The sequence below is a fragment of the Barbatula barbatula genome (assembly GCF_947034865.1).
Source record: "Barbatula barbatula genome assembly, chromosome: 10".
Lineage (NCBI taxonomy): Eukaryota > Metazoa > Chordata > Actinopteri > Cypriniformes > Nemacheilidae > Barbatula > Barbatula barbatula.
In genome coordinates this window covers 13,426,451-13,442,971 of record NC_136773.1, presented here as the reverse complement: position 1 = coordinate 13,442,971, position 16,521 = coordinate 13,426,451, and the positions used below count along the sequence as shown (strand labels likewise).

Below are 16,521 nucleotides of genomic sequence, written 5' to 3'. Positions count from 1 at the left end.
GGAAATACGTAGGCAGCACCCCGTGCATTGGGCATCATTCATGAAACAAGAGCAAAACACATTTTTGTGTACATCGTTTCTAAAGTCATTCTAATATACATTTTGGAATACATGAAATATTCGTATTTTCAAAATGTTAGTTGGTACGAAAGAAATGAAGAGTTTGGTTCCAAAATGAGATGACTCATCATGTTAGCTAGCTGCATTTTATAGTTATTATGGGTGAAATCAAAACAAACCAACTGCAGTTTGCTTGATATTAATTGGGATGCAAAATAAAAAACAAACGCATCTCTCCGGAATAACGCGCAGTGCCTCCAGATTGTTCTCAGACGCCACCAGCTGGTTGTTCTCAGAAGAACACCAGGTATTATTAATTTAGCAGGTAAAATACGCTTTGGTGGGCAGTTTAATTTACTAATTTATTGGTACGCGTATATCTTATGAATTTATGCAATATACTGTAGCCAAACCAGAGTATGAAGTCCAGAGGATTCCGGCATTCCTAGATACGCAATTTGCGTAGCTGTAATTCATAGGCGGTGGTTAAGCTAATTGTCAATGAGCGTGCACGCGCGCCCTGTTTACGAATGATTGGAATTCATTAACATACACACATTTTATTATCAAAAATAAAAATATTTAACGTTTCACGAATGAGGCACATTGAATGCATTTCTATTTTACTTGCTCTATGAATGACACACAACAAACAGTCTAGTGGTCGGTTACGGTGCGTCTGGTCTTCCCGCGCAGTAGAGGGCAGAGCCTCCGCGGGTCCCTCTGCCGGCGCATCGATTCTACGTCATTGTTTGTGCTGACGCGGCATAGACGCTTCTTCCATTCGGATCATATACGTGTCTGCCTCTTTTCGCCCAAACCGAGGATCGGAGAGGAGTATAGACTAGAGCCATGCCACCAAAAAGTAACACGAAGCAGCAGTCAGAAGAGGATCTTCTTCTGCAGGACTTTAGCAGGAATCTCTCGGCGAAATCCACGGCGCTTTTCTACGGCAATGCTCTCATTGTGTCCGCGATTCCCATCTGTAAGTTCCTTTCCTGGTTTACTACCAATCTGTGATGGTTAACTGTCTCCAAACGTGCATGTGTAGCATTCTGATGGGGTTTATGACTACGTAGCTTAGTTCGTTGTATGGTAATAACATTGAAGTATAGTAGTCAAGGTTTGAGTTTATTCTACGATACGTGTAATTGTTGGTGGTTTAAATGTCCAGCTAATGCCATTGACGGATAGACATGACTTGATTAGATCAAATGATGTATTTCAGGTGTTTGTGTAATAAATCCTTTATGGTGCCTTGTAAAAACAACCATGGTTTTATAATAGTAAAAGTGAAGTAACCATGGCAGATAGACAGCACAGTAAATAAGCAATGGTTCATTTTGGTAGTGGTGATTTATGATCTTTTGGTCAAACTGATTTTATTGCAATTTATTTATAAATACAGGAAAGATTCCTTCCCTTTGAAGTTTGAATTCTCTTGAAGATCTTACCTGGTTGTTGTTATTTGTCATTGTGAAACAGGGCTGTTCTGGAGGATCTGGCATATGGATTTGGTCCAGTCCGCAGTGCTGTATGCCGTCATGACACTAGTTAGCACATACCTGGTTGCCTTTGCTTACAAGAATGTCAAATTTGTCCTAAAGCACAAGTAAGACTTTGCCCTTTAAGCTGTTGTCGGTTTCAGCCCTTCCCATTGTTTGTATTTGTTAATTGGCTTTACCCAAAGACCTGTTTGCTTCGATACTTGATAGCCTAAAAAAAACTGTACTTTCAGGGTGGCTCAGAAACGAGAAGATGCTGTGTCCAAGGAAGTGACTCGCAAGCTGTCTGAAGCCGACAACCGCAAAATGTCCCGCAAAGAGAAGGACGAGAGGTACGTTTGACTCAGTTCTCAGACACGTTCGGCATAGGACACGTTTGCGTAATCATTTTCAAGTACCTCATTGGTAACAACAAGTCTTTGTCGCAGGATCCTTTGGAAAAAGAATGAAGTCGCTGATTATGAGGCCACAACATTCTCCATATTTTACAACAACACCCTGTTCCTCTTGCTGGTCATCGTTGCCTCGTTCTTCTTACTGAAGAACTTCAATCCAACAGTGTAAGCTTACTGCAGAGTACTCTTCTTAAAATTCTCCCCTGAAACGTGTTGATTGATATTTAATAGCCTTGTGTTTCTTTCATTTGTGTGTCACAGGAACTACATTCTGTCCATTAGCGCCTCTTCAGGTCTGATTGCCCTACTATCCACAGGGTCTAAATAAAGAGACCGATCACATAAGGATAAGAAGATGATGAACAAACAGATAGGGGGATTGGGAGGTATGGTAAAGCGTAAAAGGGGAGGTTTGTTTTCTTTAAAGCGTGTGTTGGGGGGTTATCATTTCATTTCATCTGTTAAACTATCATGAAATTCATGATCGCTAAATGCAAAAGAGCCATTTTTCTATGTCTGTTCTTCTCTTTGTTTTGTATCAATAAAAGACAGTTTATTCAAGGCTCTCTTCATATTTTACTCCAAGAAAACCCAGGAACCACACATGATTTTGCTGACCGTATGCAGTTTATTTAAAGCATATAATCTACCTCTATATACTGTTTTACATATTTATATTTACAGAAGTCACTGCGGCCATTCAAGGAGAGAGATGCATGATATGATAAAACACCCGATTCATAACAGCCTGTCAATCTACAAACTTAGAAAACAATAGTCACCACATGGTGCGATTTCCTTCATTTTTGTAAAAGAGATCATTGAAAATGAAGAAGAGCTCACAGTATTACACTCGTGGACCCATTGGAGAAAGGGCCAGCCCTAATGCTCATGCAGGTTAGAATCAAGGCACTCCGCATGGAGACTAAAGGCAGCTCTATGTACAAACAGATGTTATAATTCAAAAGCCTCCTGCATTACATTACATGTAATATCGAAGGTTTCCTGATTTCGCTGAATTGCAAGGAATCTTGTGTATAAAGCCATCAACATATTTAAAAGATACTTCTGCTTGTTTCCTCATGCCAAAAATGTAAATGTATCTATAAGCTCTGAGGCTGAAGAACACATTATGGCTCAAGCATGAGCTATATTAAAAACAAGGATGAGGCACCCACAGACTGAATTAAGTTTGTAATGCTGCCATGCAAATCGGGAGACTATTTCCTCCGAACTTCTATAAGGAAACTGAGAATATAATTTATAAACAAACATACCACGAATGCACAAGCATAATATACAATATGCCTTTTAATTCTATTACTCTATATTTATACATACTGAGGTCTGTTTATCATACATTTTCTGAAAGTATATATTTATCAATGATAGTAATGCTATCCTCGTCAAAGTCATTTCACCCAAATCTCATTCTCACAAAAATGTCCCTCAAAAACACCACAGAGTTCTGGCTTGTTAAAACAGGTTTGCATTTGAACACAAGAGGGCAACAAATCTCCAGACACCCCAATTGCTTATGGATTCGAGAGCAGAGGCCGAGCATGGGTCAGAACGCATGAAGTTCACATCAGAGGGCTCCGCAACTGTGCCGTCTGTGAACGAAGCTTTCCCTCGTTGACACCTTGACGTCAGTTGTGGAGATTCTTGCGGTAGTGTTGATGTGCAAAAGGGGGAATGCAGGTACACGTTATGGAGCGTAGCACTCTTAAGGCTTCAGAGAGGCCAGACCGATGATGAAAAAAAGACTCTGAGCAGGAACCACTTAGGGCATAAACACTGCTACACACAGATCTCTCTTCACCCTGAATGTGACCAGAGGCCCTAGGACCGATAGTCCTTCTTGCTGTATGGCCGGTTCCCAAGTATATGATCGATGTCTGACACTATGTGGGGTGTCATCTTTGGAAGTACCTGGATGTGCAACAAATCGAGGAATACAAAATGAATCAAAACTCTTGGTACTGCAAAAGAGTTTTATTCCAGTTATGCTCACCTGTATGGCTCCCAGGTTTTCAGTTAACTGTTCTGCATTCGAGGTTCCTAAAAGAACAGAGCTCACACCTTCGTTCCGCAGACACCATGCTAGAAATAGAAAAAAAAAGACATGAATAGAGATAAGACCAAGTACAAAACCATCTCTGTGAATCATACATTGTGCATTTGCTAAAGAACTGGAGGTGGCGCAATAGAGCTTAAATTAATCTTGGTGCACTGGTTGTGTCAGAGGTCAGGGTTCGAGTGAACGGTATCTAACAGCTATTCTTCTATTTGCGCCGTTATGCAAGCAAATTGTGTAGGTATTGGCTAAAGTTTTGAGGGCTGCATGTCAACTCCTCTGAAATGTTTTGTACTGATATTTTTATTGCGCAGTCTTACCTACGGCGAGCTGAGGCAACGTGCAGCTCAGCTTCTCAGCAATATGGCCCAGTTCTTTCAGTTTGGCCTGCTGTTTTCGTCCATCCTCGCTGACAATCTTATCTTTCAGCCACTGGTATGACTAGGACAAAAAAGAAAAGTACAGGTTGTACAAAAATGCTTGGCAGAAAATATTTTATTTCGAATCAAGAACAGTGCAAAAACTACAGTGAGGTTTTTCTAGTTTCAACTGTAGGCACCTTCATAGCTGCTCTGGAGGATTCTGGGATACCATTTTCATACTTCCCGGTGATGATCCCACAGGCCAAAGGGGACCATGTCATAGCCCCCACACCTACAGTCACACATAGATTGTTATAACAGAGATTTATAATCAACATGTCCGATACTGACAGTGTTATATTTATATGAAGAAGTCTGGCTGATGATTGACACCTGCCTATCTTATGGTAGAGCTCAGGCAGCTGCACCTCCACCTTTTCTCTCTGGAAGAGATGATACTCTGCCTGTTCACATACTGGAGGAATCAAGTTAAACTGCCTTGCCACGCAGTACGCCTCCTAAATAAAGAGGGAGAGATTACATTTGCTTTTTAGGCTATTTGGTGAGCTTTTGACATCTGTATTATTAAAAATGTCTTTGGTCGAGCCTTTTTTGAAAGTGTGTGGATCCTTTTTTTCTATTTTTGGAGTTAAAAACATCACATTTTTTATCACAACGGTTTTAATGTTGCCCCCCCCCAAATATCTAGTTCAAAACTGTTTGTGAATTCTGTCCTTTAAATTCGTCAGAGTCATAGCTTTTGAATTAACAAGTAAACATAATAAATCCAGAATGGCATTCATAAAGCCAAAGGTCTATTTAACTATATAAACAAGTTGTTGTTGGAGATATACAAAATTAAATACATTGTTTGATAACAATTAATTAATGAAAAATTATTGTTTTCTAAATTTACAGTATGTTCTGTGTATTGTGTTTTTAAATGTTTATATGTTAAATTCATGTAATTATGATCAGCTACACTTGTTTGACCAAATAACTTTTCTGTATGTTTCAATTGGATTTGTATGATATTTAAGGGCAGGTTCTTATAAACAACTAACCCTTTGAATGTATTCCCTTCTGGGGATACATTAGGTAATCAAGATAGGTTTCAACACAAAGAATTTATAAATAGTTTTAATACTAATATAAAAAGAATGCATCATTTACAGTAAAACTAGCCTCTATTTCCTGTTATAATAGAACGGACATCTACTCCGCTTACCCCTTCTTGTCTATGCAAGTACAAAAATAAATGTTCATGTACAGTGCTCTTGTCATCCATTTGTAATGATGTCATTGACATGTTCCCATTCTGTGATGGTCTGTTCCAGTGGGTGGCTGTTTACGTGGGATGTGTCAGGCATGACCACTGAACATGCTATTATCACAGTCACCCAAATTACAGGTTATCACCATATCTCCTCTCCCGGTGTTTCTGGAAAAACTCTGATCAAGGCTCCATTCATCAGCCATGAATTATTAACGTCAGCATTTAATTACAACATATCAGATTGGGCAAACTTGCCTTGTGCTACACTGCAATTACAGCAACACAGAACACTGTGATGTATGCAATGTACACGAGAGAAGCTGATATACAACGCCTCATTTTGTTGTCCACCCAAGCCCAGCTAGCTCTTTTATTCTGTCCCCTTTTTAATTTAACTTTACACAGAAAGCCAATGATTTGTCCAGCTTCTTTTCCAGTCGACGAAATAGCACTTAATGCTTAGTTAGACATCAGAGTGCACATCTGGGTCCCTGTGTGATCATCAGTACATAGGGAGCCTGAAAACTAAAGCTGACAATTTCTGTTCCCCATTCTTCCAAAAGTTTATTTTCTTATTTATGTAATGTAAGTTATACAATTTGTATGAATTCTGTGTTCTAGGAAATCAAAGAAGACGCAGATTCCTCCTTAAAATGCTGTAACTCACCATTATTTCCATAGCCGTCCATCGTGAGGTGCCCCAATACATGGACATGCCTTGGTTTATCACGTAGGTCATGGCTCTAACAATCTCTGGAGGAACAAAAATTCAACGCGGTTAAAATAACAAAACTATAGGAATAATAAAGGCATACAGTAAAACTGTATTATCTGTCATCTTTATAAGCAATGGGGGTAATTTGTGGCTTTACGAATTTGTGGCGATTCAAGCATCCCGATACTTTTCCACTAGTAGTTAGTAAAATAATAATATTCTGCTGTCTCAAATTTTCCTCTGCTATATTCAGGAGTTAAATCAGGTGTGGTTCAATATAGCTTCATTTCAGAATCCCGGCGAGCTGCCTAAGGTCTGCTTGACTAGATTCACTGTGACTTCATTCAATAAGTGCACTCGTGAGGAATAAATGAATGATAAACTACAGCGTAACTTTATATTCCCGTCACCGGTTACCCTTCAGAGTGATGAAATGGTGATCAGCATGTTCCCGTGTTGCAGGTAAGAAACAGATCAAGGGTAAAAACTTAGAAAAGAAAAAGAGCAGGACAAAGGGAGTGCGGTCATAGAGGAACTTTTGATATGCATTGCACTATACTCTGGACACTTTACGCATCAATGCAGCAGAAATGCACTGCATAGCTATCTGTCTACCCAAGACTAAGAGAAAGAGAGAGAGAGAGGATTTACCATAGCCGGTGATGTTTAAACACTAAGAACCAAAGTTATTATGTTCGCAGAGATAAGAGCCACGTGCAAGAACAAACTCACAGTAAAGATTTGACTTTTGGCTGTTGGCTTCGCGTTTATTCTTAAAGTGATAGTTCACCCAATGATTTTAATTCATATACTCACCCACATGTCATTCTTAACCTGTATGACAACACTGGCCCTATTAACTTCCATTATATGGTCACAAACCAGAGACATTTCTCAAAATATCTTATTTTGTGTTCATTTACAAGTTTTTTTATGACACTGGGGTGAATGATGACAGAACTGTTATCAAAGTGTGAACTATCCCTTTAATGCAGTACTGCTAAATAGAAAGAGAAAAGAGCAGAATGGGATAGAATGCGATACATGCAGCGATGCATTCTCTTATCTTGTTTACTAGTGGATTATGTAAAATCCTATGGAGAAGTAGTGTTAAAATAACTCCGGGGGTACCAGGTTGACAGACGCAGTTCATTTCTGTGGGTCTGTGATGTGATGGGGTGAGAGCTGAAGAAGCATGTATGGAGTATGGAGGTTTGTAACAAATGGTTTGTCAAAAGTCAATGTGACCTTGAAATGCAGCACAGAGCTTTGAAATATTACTTAGCCCTGAATGCTTTACAACAAAACAGATTTTGGCAAAACATACAATACAGAGGGAGAATACTGATCCTGTCTGTTGAATGAATATTGATTCAGAGGATGTGAAACACTCGTTCTCTTTCACTCTTGTCATTTTGCTCATTTCAAACACGCTCTCTCTCCTAAACTTTGCCCTCTGAAGACATGCTAGCCAACTAAGTGACCCAAATGCAAACCCAAATACATCAACTGATTCACAAACATTTCCGATTGACTAGTTTTAGGATTGACGAAAAAAGTGACTCCTGATTCTTTCCTGCTGTATAAAAATACAAGACAGTTTCACACGAACAAACGTTACTGCACTTGTACGCTTTTGTGGTCCAAACTTATCTTCCGGCACACATCTGCAAAGAATAGAGACCCGGCAGATTATATCTGATAACAAGCAAATTACAAGTAAATTACATTAGCTAGCAAGTTAAAAGTATGTCAAACCTTTTCATTTTGAGGCCCCTCTTGTGTGGGTCGCATTGCTTTGTGGCCCCCCAAATAAAGACTTATGATCTTAAACTTAGAATTTGAATTCAACCAAAGACGTATTCAATTATACAATGCTGGAACATAAATTCTTTTGGTTGGTGGTATTATTTCTGTTTGATTGAACAACATTTATGGTAAATTTCTATATGTCATAAAATGCCACAAAAACTGCGCCCCCCCTGGACCCATCAGTTTAGAGGGTGGGCGTCATTCTTACATCTTCTCTATTTCAATCAGAAACTAGTGGGCAAAGTTAGTGGAAAAACCATCTGCGTACAAGACGGGCTATTTGCAATCAGCAATCCTTTGTCGGGGCTAAACTGAAAATAAATTTGCTGTGGTCTAAAATATTTTTCCAGAGCTGTATATTCTGTATCATCTGTGCATGTGTTATTCATGTGGATATAATAGCATGGATACAGAGTGAATCTGATGTTACAGCTGGTGTTTGTTTTATCACGTCATCTTGTTTCCCTACTCGTCTGAGAATAAAACTCTCATAACTTAAACAACAGTATCAGTCCTTTCCTATACCTCTATTATTCTTATCTTTATACAAATCTGTTTTGATACTGTTTAAATCTGTTTATGACACCAGTTTATTGTCAGTGTTGTCATAAGCGTGAGGGGACAATCCAGCAATGTTTCTTTAACCTATCCACCCCACACATAATCAATTCTCCTGATATCCATGATAAAAAGCAAGCCCGGCCAAAACACATTAAAACAGTAGATTAGATTTTCAGGTTAACTGCTCTTGAAGCTTCGGGCAGCACAGAATCTTAAGGGGGCGATAAGACAGAACTTGCTGTTCATGTTCGAAAAAAACTTTTGGTTGACTCTTTGAAAAGCATTTTTTTAATATTTTTTTTGTCGCAAAACGCTCCCTGCCAACTAAAAACAAGAAGACGTGTTCTGTATGATCAGGCCCTAATGCTGGGTTCACATCATATGCGAACAATGGCATTCCACGCTCTTTAATACTCGTGGGAAAAGTTCGTTATTTTCAACCTTCCCGGAAGACGAGATTGATGCACGTTTGCAGCAATTGCGCCGCCCAATTCGTGTCATTCAGACCGCCTGCTGCGAGATCGCATTTACAGCATCTTGGCATTGACTTTGTATGTAATTTACTTGTGCCATGTCGCTTAATTCACTTTTGGAGTGAACCCAGTGTAACAGTCCCGTGGCTACCTGCTGGCTGTATTAATTACCTAGGGCACAAGTAAGAAGGGAGTTTATTCAGAGTCACTATTGTGATGGTCCCCTGGGGACTGCACTTAATTGTAACCCTGTCATCATAACTACATCTTTCAAAGTACTCAGACTCTAGAGGAACGCATGCCTGTGGGACACAAACCCTTTCAGTATGACGCACTCAATTATTTGCTTTTGATGCACTATCGTCAATGCATTGCCAGAGCTACTCTTCCAGTGCTTTGGTTAAATATTTTTTGAGAAACTTTCATAAAAGTTGTCTCCATGACCCAACTCACCCTCCATTGGTGTGTTGCTATCGGGCCGGTTGGCAAAGACCACATCGACATATTCCAGCTGCATTCTCTGTAAGGAGCCCTTCAGACCTGAAAAACAAACAGTGTGTGAATGTTTGTTTTAAGTTCCCTTTGAAACATTCTGTTTTACCAGGTCAACTGGTCAACAATGTACTTAAAGGTCCTGTCTGAATAGTCTAAAGCATTTAGAAAGATCACAGAGGATCTGCTGAAGATTCAAGTTCCTGTGACATCGAGACAAACATCCCCTCCTTAATAAAGCTTTACAGACAGGGGACCCCCAGCTGCGTGAGTCAGGTGGACTTTCATATAATCAAACCCGTCCTGTCTAATACTCCAGAGCTCACTCATATATTCTGTCTCTCTCTTTATCCCCATTAACCTGTGAATAGATGGTCAAATGTAATGAAGAGTTTGGGACCGGACTCTTACTTTCCCCATCTCCAGAGATTCACTATAATAGGGTCAACATTCTGCGGTTAGTAAAGGCTTCACAATTACTCAAGAGAGGAGATTGTGGTGTTTGTCTAGAGTCTGAGGAATAGGCAAGCCCAGCAAGATCTAATATTGATCAATAATACAACTGACAGTATCTTTTCCTATAGCACCATAGGATGATCATTTTAACCAAACACTAAGGCTGTTGAATGTAATGGTTTTCACGATGCATTGCGATGCTGATGTGAACCATTACACTGATGCGTGCTGAACAAATAACTTTTTTCTTTATTAAAAAAGCAATTGAATATCATGTGCTAACGGTTACTGTTTTTATTGTAAATAAAGAATTCTTATTATATCCTATAAAATATTTAAAAAAATTCTTAAAGAAAACGTAACTTTTTACATAATCTATGTTAATACACGTGGTGTGAAAAAGTGTTGGCCCCCTTCCTTATATCGTATTTTTTGCATGTTTGTCACACTTAAATGTTTCAGATCATCAAACAAATTTAAGTATGAGTAAAAGATAACACACGTAAACTACATGGACCTGTGTGAAAAAGTGTCTGCCCCCTGTTAAAACATAACTGAACTGTCGTTTATCACACCACACCAGTTCAATTTCTCTAGCCACACCCAGGCCTGATTACTGCCAAACCTGTTCGCAATCAATAAATCGGACCTGCCTGATATCTATCTACAGTATCTATCTTTATATCTGTCTTTATATCTATCTACAGTATCTATCTTTATATCTATCTTTCTGTCTTTATATCTGTCTATATCTATCTACAGTATCTATCTTTATATCTTTCTATCTATCTTTCTGTCTTTATATCTGTCTATATCTATCTACAGTATCTATCTTTATATCTTTCTATCTATCTTTCTATCTGTCTTTATATCACTCTCATGGTCCTTTACTGCCTCGACTTTAAAATTAGTAGTTCCTACCACGAAATTGTTCGTTTTGTTTTTTTCTTTCGCGTACATGCGGCAATCCTGACAAAACATGACGACATTTTCGTGATCAAACACAAGCCATTCACGACCCGTCAGCCATTTGGCATTAAATTTTCTTTTCTTCGTTTCTCTGTTGATATCCTCATCCCCTGCCTCGTTCCTCTTCTCGCCCCCAGAAGTCTGTCCCAACCACCGCCTCATTTAGTTTAGCTAATCTTAACTGTATACTTTACTTTGCTAGCTAGCTAGCTAGCTATCTAGCTAAACTCCGTCTTATTTCAGTCTGCTCCCTGCTCTGGCTCCGTTCGTTTCCATGGTTTCTCGCGCTGGTTTCACTACAAACTGCGCGCAGCCAATGGGCGTATGAAACGTCACCACGTAGCATTACGAAACAGTGTTCTTGGGAAATGTAGGAAGTACTGTCAGGTGGATAAATGCATAGGATAAATGACCGAGAACAGAGCCTTATGTATCATGCATGTAATGCATCATGCATCACCGGCCAAACTGGATAGTAAGTTTTTATTAACACCCGCCAAAATGAATTTTTACCCGCATTTGGCGGGTTGGCGGGTGTTAATTTAGAACCCTGATTTCAATATCTAAGAATAACAAATTTGTGGTCACTATATACCCCATGACTCCACCATAAGAAAGAGACAGGGCAAAAATGGTCTTCAGAGTTCCAAAACGAAAAACCGCCGCTGAGCAAAAAGAACATAAAGGCTCATCTCAGTTTTGCCTGAAAACATCTTGATGAAGACTTTTGGGAAAATAATCAAAAGTGTAACAAAAAGTGTTGACAAAAATTTCACTTTTTGGAAGGTGTTTGTCCCATTACATCTGGCGTAAAAGTAACACCGCATTTCAGAAAAAGATCATCATACCAACAGTAAAATATGGTGGTGGTAGTGTGATGGTCTTCAGGACCTGGAAGACTTGCTGTGATAAATGGAACCATGAATTCTGCTGTCTACCAAAAATTCCTAAAGAAGAATGTCCGGCCATCTGTTCGTAACTTCAAGCTGTAGCGAACTTGGGTTCTGGAGCAGGACAATGATCCAAAACACACCAGCAAGTCAAGTCCACCAATGAATGGCTGAAGAAAAACAAAATGAAGACTTTGGCGGGGCCTAGTAAAAGTCCTGACCTGTGTCTTATTGAGATGGTGTGGCATGACCTTAAAAAGGCGGTTCATGCTCGAAACCCTCCAATGTGGCTGAATTACAACAAATCTGATGAATGGACCAAAATTCCTCCACAGCGCTGTAGTTATCGCTTGATTGCAGTTTTTGCTGCTAAGGGTGGGCAAACCAGTTATTAGGTTTAGGGGCAAACACTTTTAAAAAAAGGTACATGTAGTTTGGGATTTTGTGTTCCCTCAATAATTAAAAACCTTCATTAAAAAACTGCATGTTGTGTTTACTTGTGCTATCTTTTAATAATATTTAAATTTGTTTGATGATCTGAAACATTAAAGTCTGACAAACATGCAAAAACATATGAAATCAGGAAGGGGGCCAACATTTTTTCACACCACTGTACATCTTTCAGACCGTAACTTCAGTGTGAGCAGCGTTCTCTTTCATTGAGGTGAGTGTGCGCGCGCAGGAAGAAAATAAAGCGCATTTTCATATACTTCTGAACTCGAACTGATATTGAAAGCCGTTCAAGATGTAAAGCGCTCAAGCAACACATAACAGACGCCACAATGCGTCTCAAAGCAAGACATTCGCATTATTAAAGATGCACATGCCACTGGAGCGTAGTTATAAATTCCCAGTGAAAGAAGAAAATTACAATGCCTATATTTTCATTAAATATTGCAGCGTTTATTGTAAATAGTTTAGCAATTTGGTTCATTCTCTTTTCTTATTATTTCGTTTGCTGTTCAGTAGTGACTATAGTTTGATTAAGATGTCATCTTAAATGACATATTTAATGCAGATTGGGCGGAGCATCCGTTAACTCCTCCTCTTCAACTGTTAGACACCTGTGGTTTACGAGGTTGGTTTATCGCTGACATTGTAATCGAACTGAATCGTTAGATCAGTAATATTTTCTTCATTCAGCCCATTTTTATATTTGGAAATTTGAACTGTGATGCAAAGTTACATATCCAACAAGGTTTCTATGGGACAGGACTGTTGTTAAACTGTGCTAAAATTCACAGACAAAACGTCTTTGTAAAACTAACAACAGCCCAGTCATGTATGATTTAAAGGGGTCCTATTTTGCCCTTTTTTAAGTCTTAATTATGTTGATGTGTTTTTAATTTTCAAAAAAGTTTTACACTGACTTGGCAGATGTTATCCTCAAACAGCTATGTTACTCACTAACTAAATATAAAGAAGTGAAATTCCAGCAGACCTCCTTAATGTGATTTAAGTGAGACTTTGCACACCAGTGACTGAATTCAATCCAGTGATGGGAGAAAGAATCTTGACTACACTTTATGGCTAAGCATGTACACAGACATGAGCCATATAAACACATCTTCAGGCGGAGAGTGCAGTTCCCCAGTTCTGTTTGTAAAATAGGTGTCTGGCCTCAAAACTGCTGGCATGAGAGAAAAATAAAGGCCAGCACAGAACAGTACACACAACTATAATTCATCTTCTGCCCCCGTAAACCTGAATATCTAGGCCATGGTTGTATATTAGTTCTGGGGCTTCAGACAAAAGTAACTTTCGCCCTAGAGTGACAATGTACGCATTACAATGTAAGCATTTCAGGGTGTTAGTTAATACTGCAATATTAATGCATCCCATAAATCTCACTGCTTCTCTTTCATTATTTTGATGTAATGAAACAAGTCAGTACTGCCATCAAATGCTGGAACGCAACATCACTCTTGTGCCTACCATTAATAATCTGTTTGTTCTGAATTTGAGGTGCTGTGTCAGATGAGATTCACTCAGGAGCAAATTATGCAAATGAGATTTATTTTGGAAGGTCAGATGTGCGTGACGTGCTTAACATCCTGACTTTCTGCTGCTTCATTGTGTCCAACATGCGTGTGTGTGTTCTGTGACGGAGTGTTAAGTGAACTGTTTGTGTGTGTGTGCGTATCGTCTTAAGTGCCTCCATAGCGACACTGTGGCGAGCATGGCAGGGATGAGAGCTGTGGGGGGAACGGCGCAACCTGGTGACGCAAGTGATATCAAGCTTTTCTGTAGCTCAGTGGTAAGAGCATTGCGTTTACAATGCTAGGCTGTGGGTTTGTTCCCAGGGGATTGCAGATACCTATGTAAAATGTATAGGATAATGCAATGTAAGTCGCTTTGGATAAAAGCGTCTGCCAAATGCGTAAATGTTAATGCATCAGCTGCGCATGCACCGGTCTCGCATCTCTCACGGAGGAGCTCCGGAAGCATAAGAGAGGAGCGACAACAGGTAAGTGTGAGAGAGGACCAGGCCTGGATTAACGTATATATTTCATTCATATCCATACTACTGTTTAAAAGTTTAGGATCACTTGATCAAATGTGTCACATGATATTAAAACCTTTTAGGACTGAGGGCCCTATCGTACACTTGGTGCAATGCGCAAAGCGCATCTCAAGTGTTTTTGCTAGTTTCTGTCCGAATGAGATCTAATTTTCCCCTCCTGCGTTGCATTGTTTAAATAGCAAATGCATTTGCGCTCATTTGTGCACATTGTTGGCGCGTTGCTATTTTGAGGAACTGAAAAAAGACCAACCTAAACCTGGTCTAAAGTCAATGGCACAATATTTTTTTAGTGACTTAAAGAGCGTGTTAGGAATATGCGCTCGTACATTCTGCTTATTACACACTGAGGGACGCACAGAAGCACACCATAAATGAAAATATTTATAAAAGATTTATATTTATAAAGAAACAAATTTGGCTTGTCCTGTAGACGGTCTGTCTGCACGCTTTAACCTCTCGCCCGAGCAGAGCCGTTTCCTTTCTGGAGGAGTGTCTGCTCTTCCGAGTTCCGCCGTGTAAATAGCGAATCCACCATGGCGCAAGGAATGGAAGATGAATTTGATTGTTTTTTTGCACATTACGCCCAAAAAACACCCATTACTCATCGGGTCAGAATCAGGACAACTCGTTTAGATCATGCGCCAACCGTTTTCCCGCCGTTAAACTAGCAAAGTGGATTCAGACACGCCCTGAGTGCACCTGCGCCGTGCGCTTTAAACCATGCGTTTAGATCGTGAAAATAGGGCCCACAAGGTGTATGTTTCAATGTTTGAAATTACATTTATAGACAAAAAAAGATATTTGTGCCAACATATTAATTTCTATTAGCAAACAACATTTTTATTTAAATATTTTTTATTAATGATTGGACCAAACAATTAATAAAAATCAGCCAATACGACTTGAGGATTGACGGACATTTCTTTAATACTGTTTAAAAAGTTTCACTAGTTGAGACCTCAAGAAGCTGGATGATAAAATGTGAAAACGTGTACGAATAAAAAAGTGTACGATTTTGGAAATTCTATGCAAAAAGTGACGACTTCGAAGATGCTAAAATATATATATATTTTAGTTATGCTTTTAGTCACAACACAATTCCCGTAATTGTCTTATTCCATGGTCTTAATGGGTTGACTTTTGCGTACAGTATTAAGAAATTCTAAACGTTTGACAGCTAGTGTATACTTAATTATACATATACACAAGTTTTAAATGCAGAACAGAACATTTTATAAAGAGAGAAAAATCTAAGAGTTTTTAAATGTCAGTACAAAAATCTTTGTCTCCTTCACCAAGCAGCACAATTCACTTTAACTAGACATGCATAAATGTTCTTTTCAGTGTACACACCTTCTTTCTATGTAAATTAGCCTTCTTAATCACAAAACCCAGTGCAACTTATGTGCTGCTATTAACATTGTGCCATAACTAAACTGATGTCTATTAAAAATAAATGTTTTTGTACTTTCTTTATTGGTTATGACACCAGTAATTCATCAAAAATGAAATGATGAAATGCATATTATAACTGGGCACATATCCAGTACACAATGTACTCGAGTGCAGTTTCAGAATGTTTATAAGCCAAATGACTGTAGTGGTGCAGTGATGCTGTACAGACTCAGTCTGCTGCATGATGCACAATCTAACACAACAAACTATAATCCAGAAGATCCTAATTGCATCAAATGTTTCATTTTTGGTATATCTGTGCATGATTTGTGTAATTCCTTTAGTGAATCGGGTGCAAAGACAATGCAGAAAGCGTGTGGATATAAACAGCACTGTCAGCAGACACTATTTATATATACGGACTCCCCCCCACCCCACGGCGTAAAGGAGAAGGTGTAGTGTACCTTCGATAATGTGTTTCCTGGAGAGACCTCTTTCTGTCTCAGCTCTGTGGTAAAAAAAGACACAAACAAAACTTTACAAAGCTGCGCTATGGCAA

At 39.1% G+C, this 16,521-nt stretch overlaps 2 protein-coding genes across 2 annotated transcripts in view; one reads left to right on the top strand and one right to left on the bottom strand.

Moving 5' to 3' along the window:
* The first annotated feature begins 304 nt into the window (after positions 1 to 304).
* ssr3 (signal sequence receptor, gamma) lies at positions 305 to 2,521 on the top strand. Its single transcript, XM_079466487.1, has 5 exons — positions 305 to 1,045; positions 1,546 to 1,672; positions 1,799 to 1,897; positions 1,994 to 2,125; positions 2,222 to 2,521. Exons 1-5 carry the CDS (start codon positions 913 to 915, stop codon positions 2,286 to 2,288), a joined length of 558 nt encoding a protein of 185 aa, XP_079322613.1. The 5' UTR covers positions 305 to 912; the 3' UTR covers positions 2,289 to 2,521.
* A 50-nt stretch (positions 2,522 to 2,571) lies between these two features.
* Positions 2,572 to 16,521, bottom strand: part of kcnab1a (potassium voltage-gated channel subfamily A regulatory beta subunit 1a) — a 53,547-nt gene continuing 39,597 nt past the window's right edge. Inside the window, exons 7-14 of the mRNA XM_079465311.1 lie at positions 16,427 to 16,470; positions 9,690 to 9,776; positions 6,343 to 6,428; positions 4,797 to 4,917; positions 4,597 to 4,691; positions 4,358 to 4,478; positions 3,975 to 4,063; positions 2,572 to 3,892 (exon numbers count right to left, since the gene is read on the bottom strand). Of these exons, the coding sequence (XP_079321437.1) occupies positions 3,803 to 3,892; positions 3,975 to 4,063; positions 4,358 to 4,478; positions 4,597 to 4,691; positions 4,797 to 4,917; positions 6,343 to 6,428; positions 9,690 to 9,776; positions 16,427 to 16,470 (733 nt within the window). The 3' untranslated portion in view covers positions 2,572 to 3,802. The remainder of the gene's footprint in view (positions 3,893 to 3,974; positions 4,064 to 4,357; positions 4,479 to 4,596; positions 4,692 to 4,796; positions 4,918 to 6,342; positions 6,429 to 9,689; positions 9,777 to 16,426; positions 16,471 to 16,521) is intronic.

Bases quoted from the DNA above. Each gene is read 5' to 3' on its own strand.
- ssr3 (XM_079466487.1), top strand. From the start codon at position 913: ATGCCACCAAAAAGTAACACGAAGCAGCAGTCAGAAGAGGATCTTCTT. The intron at 1,673-1,798 runs GTAAGACTTTGC...CTGTACTTTCAG, and splicing joins AAATTTGTCCTAAAGCACAA to GGTGGCTCAGAAACGAGAAG. The intron at 1,898-1,993 runs GTACGTTTGACT...TCTTTGTCGCAG, and splicing joins CGCAAAGAGAAGGACGAGAG to GATCCTTTGGAAAAAGAATG.